Genomic DNA, 13,026 nt, shown 5'->3' with positions numbered 1-13,026 from the left:
CTTATACAACCTAAGCAGTTATAAATCAGGATTATACAATCGAACAACCAGATTTTTCCAACATGTCCAATTAGATTTTTATCCAATTAATTGAATAATCGTTTGTTTACTTGAAAAAAAATATATATATTTTCGATTTTCACTCTGTTCAATCATTTTGGTCAAATGGGGAAATCGAAGGTTTTAATAGTATGGGCACTATAAAACATTTATAAACAATACATTTTAATAATGAAACTGATTCATGTTGAAATGAAGTGTCAGAAGTATTTTATCACTGTACTACTAACACATATTATGTCATATTACAATGTTTTAATGTTACTCTTTTACCAGCTTTTCTGTAAAGCTGTAAAATATCCAGACTTTTAATGAAGCGTTTTTTTTTTCTTAGTATCATCTGAGAAAGCTGGAAGGCCGCCGCCTAGACTATGATTATAAAAAGAAACGACAGGGAAAGATTCCAGATGAGGAGGTTCGACAAGCTGTGGAGAAGTTTGAGGAATCTAAAGAAATAGCTGAGAGGAGCATGTATAATTTTCTGGAAAATGATGTAAGTATGCAGCAGTTGTGGGTGAGAGCTAGTTCTGTGCTGAAGTGAGGAATATATGCTGTGTGTCTTGTCAGTTGTGTGTAGTTTCCTCTGCAGCAGCCCACATTGATGACACAGCCATGTACAATGCAGCTTAGTAAAAAGGAGAGGCGGAGAGAAGAACAGTGTGATGATGCAACAGATGGGAGATGAGATGACAATGGCTGTGGGGGAGCAGTGATAACACCTCCATGAAAGAGAGGTCATGCTGTGGATTCTGTATTCACTGTTTAAAGCCCAACTTGAGAAAGCGTTTGTATTTTGATAATCAAGTATAGGGGTATGATCAGTTTATAATAACATACGTTATTGCCAAGACCTTCAGTTTTGTAAAAACAAGTGCAATATGGAGTGCTGGGATTGCTTGTTAGCAGTGTTAAGGTGGCCATGCATCTAGCGATGATGGGCAGATTCGACCAAGAGACAAATCTCTCTCTGATCGGAGAGAGCTCTGTCTGCTGCCCATACACCTCATGCCGATTCCCGATTGAAAACTTGCGGGAGTCGGCCTAGTGATGCTGCCTCGCTGTCCCCCCAGTGTAAAATGTGCCCTCCGGTGACCCGTGCATGAATACTTAAGATGTCGGTGTACGCCGCTGCCTCACTCCTTTTCCTCACACACGCCCCATGTGGTTGCTGGTGTAATGTGGGCGCGTCTGTGACACACACACACACGTTATACCTCCAACCACATGGGGCGCGTGTATGTGAGGAATAGTGCCGAGACAGAGCCAGAGGCGCACGCAGACAGGTAAAGTATTCATGCATGGGTGCAGGGAGGGGCGCATTTTACACTAGGAGGGACAGCGCTGGGGCTTCCGTCACATTCGTAACTCATCCCGATATTGCAAGCTGTTACCGCCGGGCACCCAATCAAACGCGTCGGCCTGTCATCTTGCAGCATATACAATCAATACATGTGACTAATTTTGGGCTGAAATTAGTTGGGCATGCAAGGTCCACCCTAAACTTAAAACCCTATGCCTTTGTAATGCGCGTGTCTCATCACATGACCTGCCAATATGCGCCGGCACAGCACAAGCTGATTGCTTGAATACCGAGAGGTGAGTAACCTTGCACCGCAGCCCGGAGGGAAAGGGAGCATCCGGGAAGCATCCTGCCGGAGCCATTGTGCATGTGATGCTCAGGTCAGAGGCTGGCCCTGGTGAGGGAGCACACTGCTGACACATATGTGTTGCGGTATATGGACAAGATTATATATGCAGGTGTGTTAACAGGTAGCTTAGTAAGTTAGAATATTACTCCTCACTACTTGTGACTTTAGGTGGCCATACATCTAGTGATGATGAGCAGATTCGACCAAAAGACAAATCTCTCTAATTGAATCTGAGAGAGAGATCTGCCAGCTGCCCATACACTGCAGGCAGATTACCAATCAATTTCATACTGAAATCAATCTGGAATTGGCCTTACGACATCAGTATGATGTCATACACGCGCCCCCGTTACTCCGGCAACCACGTGGGGCGCCTGTATGGACAAAGGATTGCGCCCGGACCCAGCGGAGGACAAGTTGCGGCCAGGGACAGGTAATGTATAGTGCAAGGGGCACTTAAAGTGAACCAGAGGCGAAGCACCGTTATGCATTTTACCATATATATCAGTGGGAACATTAGAGAAAACACCTACCATGCACTCTATTTCATTCTTCACTGCTCAGCCTGCTTCTAATCAGCCTTGATAAAATCCCCGACTGAGCTTTCAGTCTGGCTCTGCTCAGGAATCATTATAGCTGAGTCATCATAGCAAAGCCAGACTGAATGCTCAGTCGGAGATTTTATCATGGCTGATAAGAAGCAGGCTGAGCAGTGAAGGATAAAACAGAGAGCAGGAGGGTAGGTGTTTTCTCTAATGTTCCCACTGATATATATGGTAAAATACATGAGGGTGCTTCGTCTCTGGTTCCCTTTAAAGAAGGGGGGGGGGAGTAGGGGGGATTTCACATTGGGGGGGCCAGTGTCGGGGGTTTTGTTGCGTTCGTCGCTCGTTCCAATATCATTCGGTTACTTCCGTGCACCCAATTGAGTAAGTCGGCCCTACATCTTGCAGCATGTCCTACCGATTACTGTGACCTATTTCGGCCCCAATATTATTGATATGGTGAGACACTTACATTGATTCTAATACTCTTCCCTTTTCTGTGCACAGAACAATGAGGTAATTAGATTACACATCCCTAAATAGCCTTGAATTGCATCCATAATAAGGTGTTTTTTTCAGGGCGGGCACATATAATTGTCAGCCTGCCAAGAGCAGGCTCAACCTGAGTTACATTTAATCAGGTGGTTTAATTTAAAGTGGTGTGAAACTCAGCATTTCTTTTTGCTCTAAAAGATTATTTACAATATAAAATCTATTACCACAAAAAAAAAAAATGGTTGAAGGACAGCATTCAAACAGTTAAAGGAGAACTGTAGTGAGAGGTATATGGAGGCTGCCATATTTATTTCCTTTTAAGAAATACCAGTTGCCTGGCAGCCCTGCTGGGCTGTTTGGCTGCAGTAATGTGAATAACACCAGAAACATGCATGCAGCTAATCTTGTCATATCTGACAAAAATGTCAGAAACGCCTGATATGCTGCATGCTGGTTCAGGGTCTATGCCTAACAGTATTAAAGGCAGAGAATCTGCAGGTTAGCCAGGCAACTGGTATTGCTTAAAAGGAAATGAATATGGCAGCCTCCATATACCTCTCACTTCAGTTCTCCTTTAAACAGCATTTTCTTGATCAGTGGGCAGCTTCTGGCTGCATCCAAAGATGCGATAATCTTATCTTTTGTTCACTAATTGTAGCTCGTAAAGGAATGTAAACGTTAGCAGTTTGCTGGAACTGAGCCGCCACACATACTGTAGTACAAGTAGAGACAGCTGAGAAATGTTCACTAGATATTTTAATATATATATATATATATATATATATATATATATATATATATATATATATATATATATATATATATATATATATATATATATATGCAATAAAATGCACTGACAGCTTTCAGAGCAGATAAACTGTACTTTGGGAACTTGTAATTTGCTAACAGACAATATTACTTTTGTACAAAAGTGAATATGGTATTTTTATGGGTAATACAAATTAGGAAGACACATTTTCATTTAATGTTATGAGTTTTATCCCACTTTAAATGAACCATTTCATAACACCCTTGATGAGAAATGTGTTGTTTTTTTCCCTAGTAAGTGATTAATAATAATAAGTGTTATAGTTTCACTACTATTTCCCTCATATCCTCCTGCTCCCACAATCCAAAGCACTTTTAACTCAATCCCTCCTTCAAGCTTACCAGCTGAAAACTGAAAATTTTGCACCATACTTTACTGAAAACCTTTACAAAATCCAAACTGTATTTTTCATTCAGTCCTCATATTCCAGCCCCCAAATCGACTGCACTCCATCTGCCCTATTTACTTAAAAAGGCTGTTGAAACACCACTAATCTTTAAATTCTTTAGGCAATGCTTAAAAATGCACTTTTTCAGTCAAGCATACACTCTATCTTAGGCCATTTCCCTTCAGCCTTTGGTCAAGTTGTGCTCCTTACTAAAGATAACCTAAAAACACACTGCCTCTAGGTATACATATTTGTATATTATACCACCTCTTGATTTCTTGTTATTTCTTGAAATCGTAAGCTCACAAGGGCAGAGTTCTCCCAACCTTTTGTGACATGAAATTTGCTGTTCATAGTTCATCATGTTACATTTGTCATTTTAACTAACTACTATGTTTACCAATTCTGAATAATGTACCATTGCCTATATTTTGTGCATACCAGTTCCTGCATTATGTACCCCATTTTTGTTTCTTCACCCAGTACAGCACCACAGAATGTTGGTGCTTTTTTATAAATCAATAATAATAATGAAACTAAAGAGGTAATATTTGCTTGTGGATTGACAACTTTTATTCTTGTAACAAAATTAACCTAAACATTGCCCCCTTATGGACATTATTTGAACTGCTGTGTTTGTTATTAACCGAGAACTTCAGGGTGTGTTCAGTTAAAGTATCTATCTAGTTATTATTATTATTATTGACTTATAAAGCACAAACATATTCCATGGTGCTGTACAAAGTAAGAAACAAACATGGAATACATAATACAGGCAATAGTATACATCAACATGCAAAATACAGAATTGGAATTATGAGAATATGGATACTGTAATTGTAAAGGTAGTTGGTCATTTATTTTATAATACTCATTTTTTTTTTCTTCTGCGATGATTGTACTCCTGTGATCGTGGTACTTATCTGTATTTTATGCATTACAGAAAGTCTATATTTTCTGTGTATGGCAATTTTCTATAAATGATAAAAAAAAAAATATAGTAACACTATGAATAAATTGTATAATACATTTTAAGATACAAAAGGGTGAGAGTTACGTCATTTAATCTTTGCATATTGTTTTTCTCTTTTATATAAATGCTGTGAAATGATTGTGAAAACAGCATTTCTGCTAGAAAAACACTGTATATTGAATGATTTTTAGGTAGACTTCCAGAATGTGGTTTATTTTTACCACCCTCTGGGTCAACAAATGGTAAGCTGCCACCCCCCTCGCTCTCCCAGCCAATTATAGTGTTTAAAGGGAACCTGAGATGGGGGATTTGCAATAAAATATACATACCTGGGGCTTCCTCCAGCCCCCTTCAGCCTGATCGATCCCTTGTCATCCTGCTCAGACTTCTTGATCTTCAACAATTGGCCCCAGAACTTCCTGTGGTCCAGGGCCAACTGTGCATGTGCGGCCGCACTCCCGTTGCCTGGAGCGTTCTGCACCTGCGCAGTACACTCCCTGAGGCAGGGGTGTACACGCGTCCGGACTGTGCCTGCCCAGACTGGGTGATTTACCGGGGCCAGTTGCGGATGAGTCGGGTGGCAACTGAGGACGACGAGGGAGCGATCAGACTGGAGGAAGTTTTAAGGCCCCATCTCGGGTACATTTTAAAGACAATGCTGCTGTCTATAAAGGTGTAACACAAGCAATCTGTTACTATGTTTTTTATGGGACACATGTTATGCTGGTGAGATGGCCATCAAGCTACTGAGTGTTTAAAACTTGTACAACTAAAAACTTTTGAAGGACAGTAACTTTTGTAAAGGGATACATTAAAATATTATTAGAAATATTATTCTAGTTTAGTGTCCAGTCCATTTATATTTCATAGAGTCCTCCTTTAAATTGAGCACAGCTGGATCAGTAAAATATCATTATGTGTCCTTTTCCAACATGGCAAAGCAATGAGAATACTATTGCAGACCAGTATGCATGTTTCACTGTTTGTCATAAAAATCACTATCTCATTGCCGCTGCTCCTCTCTCCTTGACAGATTGAACAAGTTAGCCAGCTGTCTGTATTGATAGACGCCGCATTAGACTACCACAGGCAGTCAGCACAGATCCTGGAGGACTTGCACAGAAGATTAAACAACAGGTATGAGATGTGGATTTAACAGGTACAAAAGGCAAAAATGGGCATTGACCATTATTACGCTTACTTGCACTTACATTAAAAAAAAAATATATATATATTTGAAGCACTCCTGCATTACCTACATAATGTAGAGTTTTTTTTTAGTGCTGAGCACTGACCGGTTTTGATTCTGCTATACTGTACAACTGTCAGTTCTGAGTTGAGAATTTCCGAAAAAGTGAAGAGAATCTGGCACTGGCATGGGGGACTTGGTGCCAACAATGCCATTCTGTTTCTATATAAACTTTCCTCTTGGCAGTACTTAGTGCTGGTGGTTCCTTTCAGCTCTGTGTTGTGCCTAGTGACCCCGTTGTTCTAAATCAGTGGTTGTAAACATTTTTACAGCATTTCACCAAGTACCCTGTGTTTTGAATTATGTCAACCCAAGTACTCTTTAACACATGGATGTCAAACTCAAATGCAAAGTGGGCCGAAATTGTACAGTGGGACCTAATCGTAGGCCAACCTCAATGTCTAGTGGCCCTTTCCCTCCCTTGTACAGTTTCCAGGTGGCCTGCAAACCCTCCCCGATACTGTTCCCCGGTGTTTAGTTTTTTCCCCCTCCCTCCCCCATATCTCTTTTCTGGTGATCTAGGGCTTCACCTCCAGTATAGCTCCCCTGGTGGTCGAGAGTGGGCCAAACCTAATGCAAAGTGGGGAATCCACCAGATTTAGCTCGCGGGCTGGAGTTTGACATGTATGCTTTAATACATGTATATTTGTTAGGCGTGCAAAATATTTGTGTAAAGTTTTTTTTTTTTGTTTTTTTTTTATCAAAGCATTCCTCTACTCTAATGAATTGAAAATACTCATTCAGGTTTGTTTATATATGATTTATATGTGTAGTCTGGCATGGGAAATGGCTGTTTGGGTAAGGTGTCAGCAGTTTTGTCATACATTTCACTGAGCCAGAGTCTAAGGTGTGACCTGGTCTTCAGCAGAGCATTCCTGATAAGATGATGGCTCCAAACTGGGCAAGGAGGCAACTTTTCTGCCAGTCACTTTCAAGTGGCAGTTAAACCAGCTTTTTGACACTGAGACACAGGATGGTAAATGGCAGGGCCAGCCATAGACTTTAAAGTCAAATCAGATACCAGAGGCATAGCATCATCCAAGCTGAGCCAGTCAAAAGCATGGCGTGAACAGAGCCAGGCCAGTTGCTAGAGGATCAATACCAGGATGAGACGCTGAATTATTTGGAATACAAAAATCAGGAAGACCAGAGTTGAGAATGGAAGATCAGGAAGACCAGAATCAAGAATGTAAGTCATAATATCAAAAACCTTGAAATCAGAGGATTAGGAACACAACTGGCACAGTAATGCTATCTGTCACTAGGGTGCTACTGATCTGTGCATTTGTTTATGCCTTGTATTTCTGGATGAGCCGGACTGCTTCCACCGTGCCCTACATGACATTATATCAACATAGAAAGAGTTGAGCATCATATTTATTCCTGCAGAGCATCAGAAGCGCAATCTAGATCCATTTAAAGGGGTATTGTCATCACATTTCATCTATAGTCTAAACTAAAGCATTAAAAAAAGCATAAAATGAACAGCTACAACCATTTGATTGGTTTTCAAGGGTTAAAACTCATGCTTTACACTTTAACATAGCTGCTAACTGATAAGCCTGCCAGAATTTTCAAATTGTACTGGAAGTGTCTACATTGTGTAAAGAAGGCAGAAATGTTCCTGCTGTATCCCGGGGGAGCACAAACACTTTATACTAATAAAGAAAAGATTGGGTATATACAAACAAAAACACTGGGATTATGCTAATCTCTCTTCGCCCTTCTCATTGGTACTATAGTACCTAAAAGTAACTTTTAGTAGTAAACACAGTAAAATTGGGCCATTTGAAAACAACAACCAGGAACTAATAATGGGGGATAGATACCACATGTATGCAATATGAAGTAAAGTGATTGCAAAGCACGTTGCAACAAATATGTCTATGCAAATAATGCTTAAAATGTAGCTGCTTTAGGTGTTAACTGTATACCACCCACACTATAGCAAAAGGTAACCATGCAGTCACTAGGTTGACCTATGTATTCAGATGTGGTCTAAAATAATGTAGCCTGACTGCACAATAAGTGTCTACCTTCACTAACAGTACAGTTGGAATAACACACCTTAAAGCGGAATATAACCCTGCATTTCAACTTTGCTCCAAAATATTATTTACAGCATATTATATGCAAAAAGCATTTTTTTTTACTAGACCAGCATTGGAAGGGTTAAACACAGAGGTTTAAAGTTCCGTGGAGAGATATGCAGAAGTTCAGATTGTTACATTCTATTTAGTTATATGTATCTATTGATAAATGTTACACACTCTTTGGCTGTCCTCCAAGCTCCTTCTCAGTCAGAGAGTGAGTCACATTCAACACTTAGATACATTTATGTAAACAAAATGTATCTATTTCAGCTTCGGATGCGTCTGCAGAAATCTCCAGGAACTTTAAAGCCCTGTGTAACCCTTCCAATGCTGGTCTAGTAAAAAAAATGCTGGTTGCATATAATATACTGTAAATAATGTTTTAGAGCAAAGTTGAAATGCAGGGTTATATTCCGCTTTAACCACTTGAGGACCCACCCTTTACCCCCCCTTAAGGACCAGCGCTGTTTTTTGTGATCTGTGCTGGGTGGGCTCTGCAGCCCCCAGCACAGATCAGGGTGTATGCTGAGCGATCAGATCGCCCCCATTTTCTCCCCCCTATGGGGATGATATGCAGGGGGGGTCTGATCGCTCCTGCTGGCTGTATTGTTGCGGGGGGGGGCACCTCAAAGCCCCCCTCCGCGGCAAAATTCCGCTTCGCCCTCTCCTACCTCGCCCCCTGGTGATCGGGGCTGCACAGGACGCTATCCGTCCTGTGCAGCCTGTGACAGGACGTCCCCTGTCACATGGCGGCGATCCTTGGCCGCTGATTGGCCGGGGATCGCCGATCTGCCTTACGGCGCTGCTGCGCATCAGCGCTGTACAATGTAAACAAAGGAGACATACGTCTTCTACATTTATATTTAGTCTGCGAGCTGCAATCAGCGGCTCGCAGGCTATTCACGGAGACCCGCTCCGTGATCTGACAGGAAACGGCCGCTCACGAGAGCGGCCTTTCCTGATTAATTAGGGAGGCACCTGGCGATGCAGAACTGCGTCGCTGGTCCTCCAGCTACCACTTTGCCGCCGCACGGTATGAGTGTGCGGTCGGCAAGTGGTTAAAGAGAGCCCGAGGTGGGCTTAACAAAAAAAGTAGGCTACCTGATCTGGGGAAAGTGTTTCTGCCACAGTTGTCCTGAGTGGTTAGAAGATGTGGAGGAGCTCACCATTGGGGTTTGCAGGTGACATGCCTTGGTCCGTATGTCAGTACCCCAGAATATCAGCAGTCCATAAACAGCTGTTAAAGTGAACCTGAACTCTTGCATAGGACACAAGGAACGCGAGAAATGCACCCTGGGTGTTTTTATAGAAAAGAGCCTGTCTAATTCCTCCAAATTACACTTGTGATTACATGAAGATGAGATCTATCAGCTGTGTCAGCACAGACATTCTGCACTCCTCGGCAAACAGCTAATATGTAAACACAGGATGTTAACCCTTTGTCTATTTTCATGAAATCAGGAAGTAGACACACTACAGATGTATGCAGTGTGTAAGCTGTAATAAATAAATGTTGTACTTTAACCACTTCAGGACCACAGTGCTAAACCCCCTTAAAGACCAGGCCATTTTTTACTAAAAGGGCCACTGCAGCTTTAAGGCCAAGCTGCAGGGCCACACAACACAGCACACTAGTGCCCTTTACTCCCCACCAACAGAGCTCTCTGTTGGTGGGGTCTGATTTCCCCCCCCCCCCCCCCCAGTTGTTGTTTTTTTAATAGCACCAGGTTAGTGAAGTGAAACGGTTTGTTTTTAACGAATCTTCAGTTCCGCTTTAAATACAACTGTCTTATTGAACAGGGGAAAGTTTACATTTAATAGAACCGAATAGCTTGTTGTACTACATTCAATAGTACACTAGAGAATTTTAGAGGTTTTTAAAATCAGTAATTTAAAGCGGATCCGAGATAAAAAACTAACTATAACAAGTAACTTGTCTATATATCTTACCTAAAGTTTAGATAGTTTACACAGCAAATCTAGCTGCCAACAGCTTCAATAGAATATGATTATTTCTTTCTGTGATACAATGACAGCAGCCATGTTTGCAAACATTACACAGCGGCAGGCTTATCCGTATCTTGAGCACTCAGCCTGTGAAAAAAAACCTAATCCCTCCCCTCTCCTCCTTCCTCCTGAAATCAATGGCTAGTAACACCTCCTCCTCCTGCCTAGTCTGAGCTCCCATGAGCCCTTGCTACTGCCAAGGCTCTCTAAAAACCTGTGGGCGTGGTTTATTTAGTTTATAGGGAATTAGAGTATTAAAACAAAAACAAAGTATTTGGCTTGAGGAATGCCCTATAAACAATAGGAAAGGAGCACAATTATGCAATGAGTAAAAGTTCACATTGGATACACTTTAAAGGGAATCTGAAGTGAAAATAAACTTAATCTATAATGAATTGTATGTGTAGTACAGCTAAAGGTGGCCATACACTGGTCGATTTGCCATCAGATCGACCAACAGATAGATCCCTCTCTGATTGAATCTGATCAGAGAGGGATCGTATGGCTGCCTTTACTGCAAACGAATTGTGAATCGATAAATTGCAAATATTACAGAATTATGCAGTGTTATTAAAAAAAAAAAGCTATAGATCTGAAAATAAAAATGAGACCATTTTCTTTGCTACTAATGTTCTATTAATTATCCGTACAACACATACAATACATTATATCATAATTTTTTTCCGCTTCAGAGTCACTTTAAGAAAAAGCTACGTGAGTCTTGTGAGCATTATTAGCAATGGGCCAGGAAACCCATTTTAGCTACTGGCATCTGGATCTGAGATGAGAACTTCCTCTCTGCTCTAAAAGATTAGGGACAGTATCAAAACAATCAGGGGAAAAAAATCTTTGTTACAGTGCACAGAATAAAAAAAAAACAAAAGCCCTGAAAATTTACTGGATGAACTTTCAGGGAGCAAAGGAAGGGTTAAAGCATCTGTCTTTCCTCTACAGCTAGAGTCAAGCCTACTGATTACACACTTGTTACACTCAACTGTAACTAAATAAACAAATACAACTCTGTGCTGCTTATTTCTACTGCATTTCTATGTGGAACGAATACTTTTCAGTCTGTTGTTTGCAAGAGCTCGGGTCCACTTTAAGATTGCCTGGACCAGAGGTAGGAATAATCTATAGATAATTATTCAATGGAAAAACTATCTGCTTCAGTGGACCATGCTTCTACTGTCTTCTGTTAATTAGTCTCTGAAGGTGACCACTAATGAACCAAGTTGGCGGACGATCAATCATTGCTGATCACTGATATAATTGATCAGAAATGATTGCTCTTGCACACCTCCCCAATGAACCAACAAAGCCATGTTGGCTGATCCGATTAGATTAATGAAGTTCATTGGAAAAATCGGATCAATCCCACTAATCTGATTGGCCAACATGTTTTCGTGTTAGTGTGCAGAATTGATTGTTTCCGATTGATTATATTGGCGATTGGAAACTATCATCCATCAGATTGGCCACCTTCAGCTCTTAAAGTGGGCTGAGCATATACCAACTAGTCATTCTGATGGTTTCAAGGGATACCTGGGCTTTATATGGAGGCATATTTAAGTGTACATTCCGGCATTCTAAATTGCTTCTAATAGTTTATATACAGTTAAGGTGTGAACCTAATAAATGTATATGCATTAAGGTGTAATTGTATAATTTGACCTGTTCCAGGACATACATGTGGCTTTTAATTCCGGACCTTGGTAATTGAAATCTATGCCCTGTTGGGGACCAGTTATCCCTGCCAGGGTGTAGATTTCAATTACCGTGCCGATCTCCCACCGCTACAGCCCACTCGCTCTGCTGTTGGTATGACAGCAGAGCTCTATGAGCCTGTCAGGAGCCGATTTCATTGGTTCTTGACCCTGTGACCACTGTAATTTGCTTACAGGGTCAGGTGCCAATGAAATCTGTTCCTGACTGGTTCACGGAGCTCGGCCGTCATACCAACAGCAGAGCGAGTGGGCTCCAGCAATAAGAAAGCACTGCGAACAGCAAGAGAGACTGGTCCGTGCGCCGTGACGTCGGTGAGACCCTTTTTCTGACCAGTCTCTGGTCCTTAAGGGGTGCAGATACTGCTGCTCCGGAAGCAGTTAAGAGGGCATTTACCAAAATATTATTGAGAAACAGTGGTCTAACACTGATGAGAAGGTTTGTTTTCTGCTGATATGTGTTGATACAGCAAATATAGCAACCAAGTGAGAGTAAAATAGTATGAAGAAATACTTCATGGTCATTACCGGGTGAACACAGCATGTTCAATAGTAATAAAAGCTTTTAATGCTGTTTGATAGTCTGTGAATTATATGCCAACAGCTGGCTTGATCAGTCTTGACCTGATCTTTTCTGTTGATTTGGCTTGTAGAAATGAATAGCAAAGATGTGTTATCAGGAACACCAATGAAGACTTTGTTGTTTGTTTTCGTCCTTCTCAACCAACATTTATTTCAGAGACTGATTACATTCTTCTTACAGTAAAAAATGTTGAAGAATGCAGTTTGGTTTTGCAGAGCAAGCCAGAATTACAGGTCATTTGAACACATTTACCTTCTTGAACTATAAGAACTAGGCATGGTCAATTCGATGTAAAAAATTCTGAGTCGATGCAGGATTATTCATAGTTTTATATGCAGCTTGAAAATTATCCAATCAAATCCCACCAAGGTGGAATTTGATTGGTTTAATTTCAAGCTTCCTACATTTGTATAGAACATTTGCATCAACTC

General features: G+C 41.0%; 1 protein-coding gene across 1 annotated transcript in view; it reads left to right on the top strand.

The window, feature by feature from the left end:
* SH3GL3 (SH3 domain containing GRB2 like 3, endophilin A3) overlaps positions 1–13,026 on the top strand; it is a 168,082-nt gene that overhangs the window by 134,364 nt on the left and 20,692 nt on the right. The window contains exons 6-7 of the mRNA XM_068275335.1: positions 395–553; positions 5,976–6,079. Of these exons, the coding sequence (XP_068131436.1) occupies positions 395–553; positions 5,976–6,079 (263 nt within the window). The remainder of the gene's footprint in view (positions 1–394; positions 554–5,975; positions 6,080–13,026) is intronic.

The sequence above is a fragment of the Hyperolius riggenbachi genome, chromosome 3 (assembly GCF_040937935.1).
Source record: "Hyperolius riggenbachi isolate aHypRig1 chromosome 3, aHypRig1.pri, whole genome shotgun sequence".
NCBI lineage: Eukaryota > Metazoa > Chordata > Amphibia > Anura > Hyperoliidae > Hyperolius > Hyperolius riggenbachi.
The sequence above is the reverse complement of the archived record's forward strand: the minus strand, read 5'-3'. Positions and strand labels throughout refer to the sequence as shown.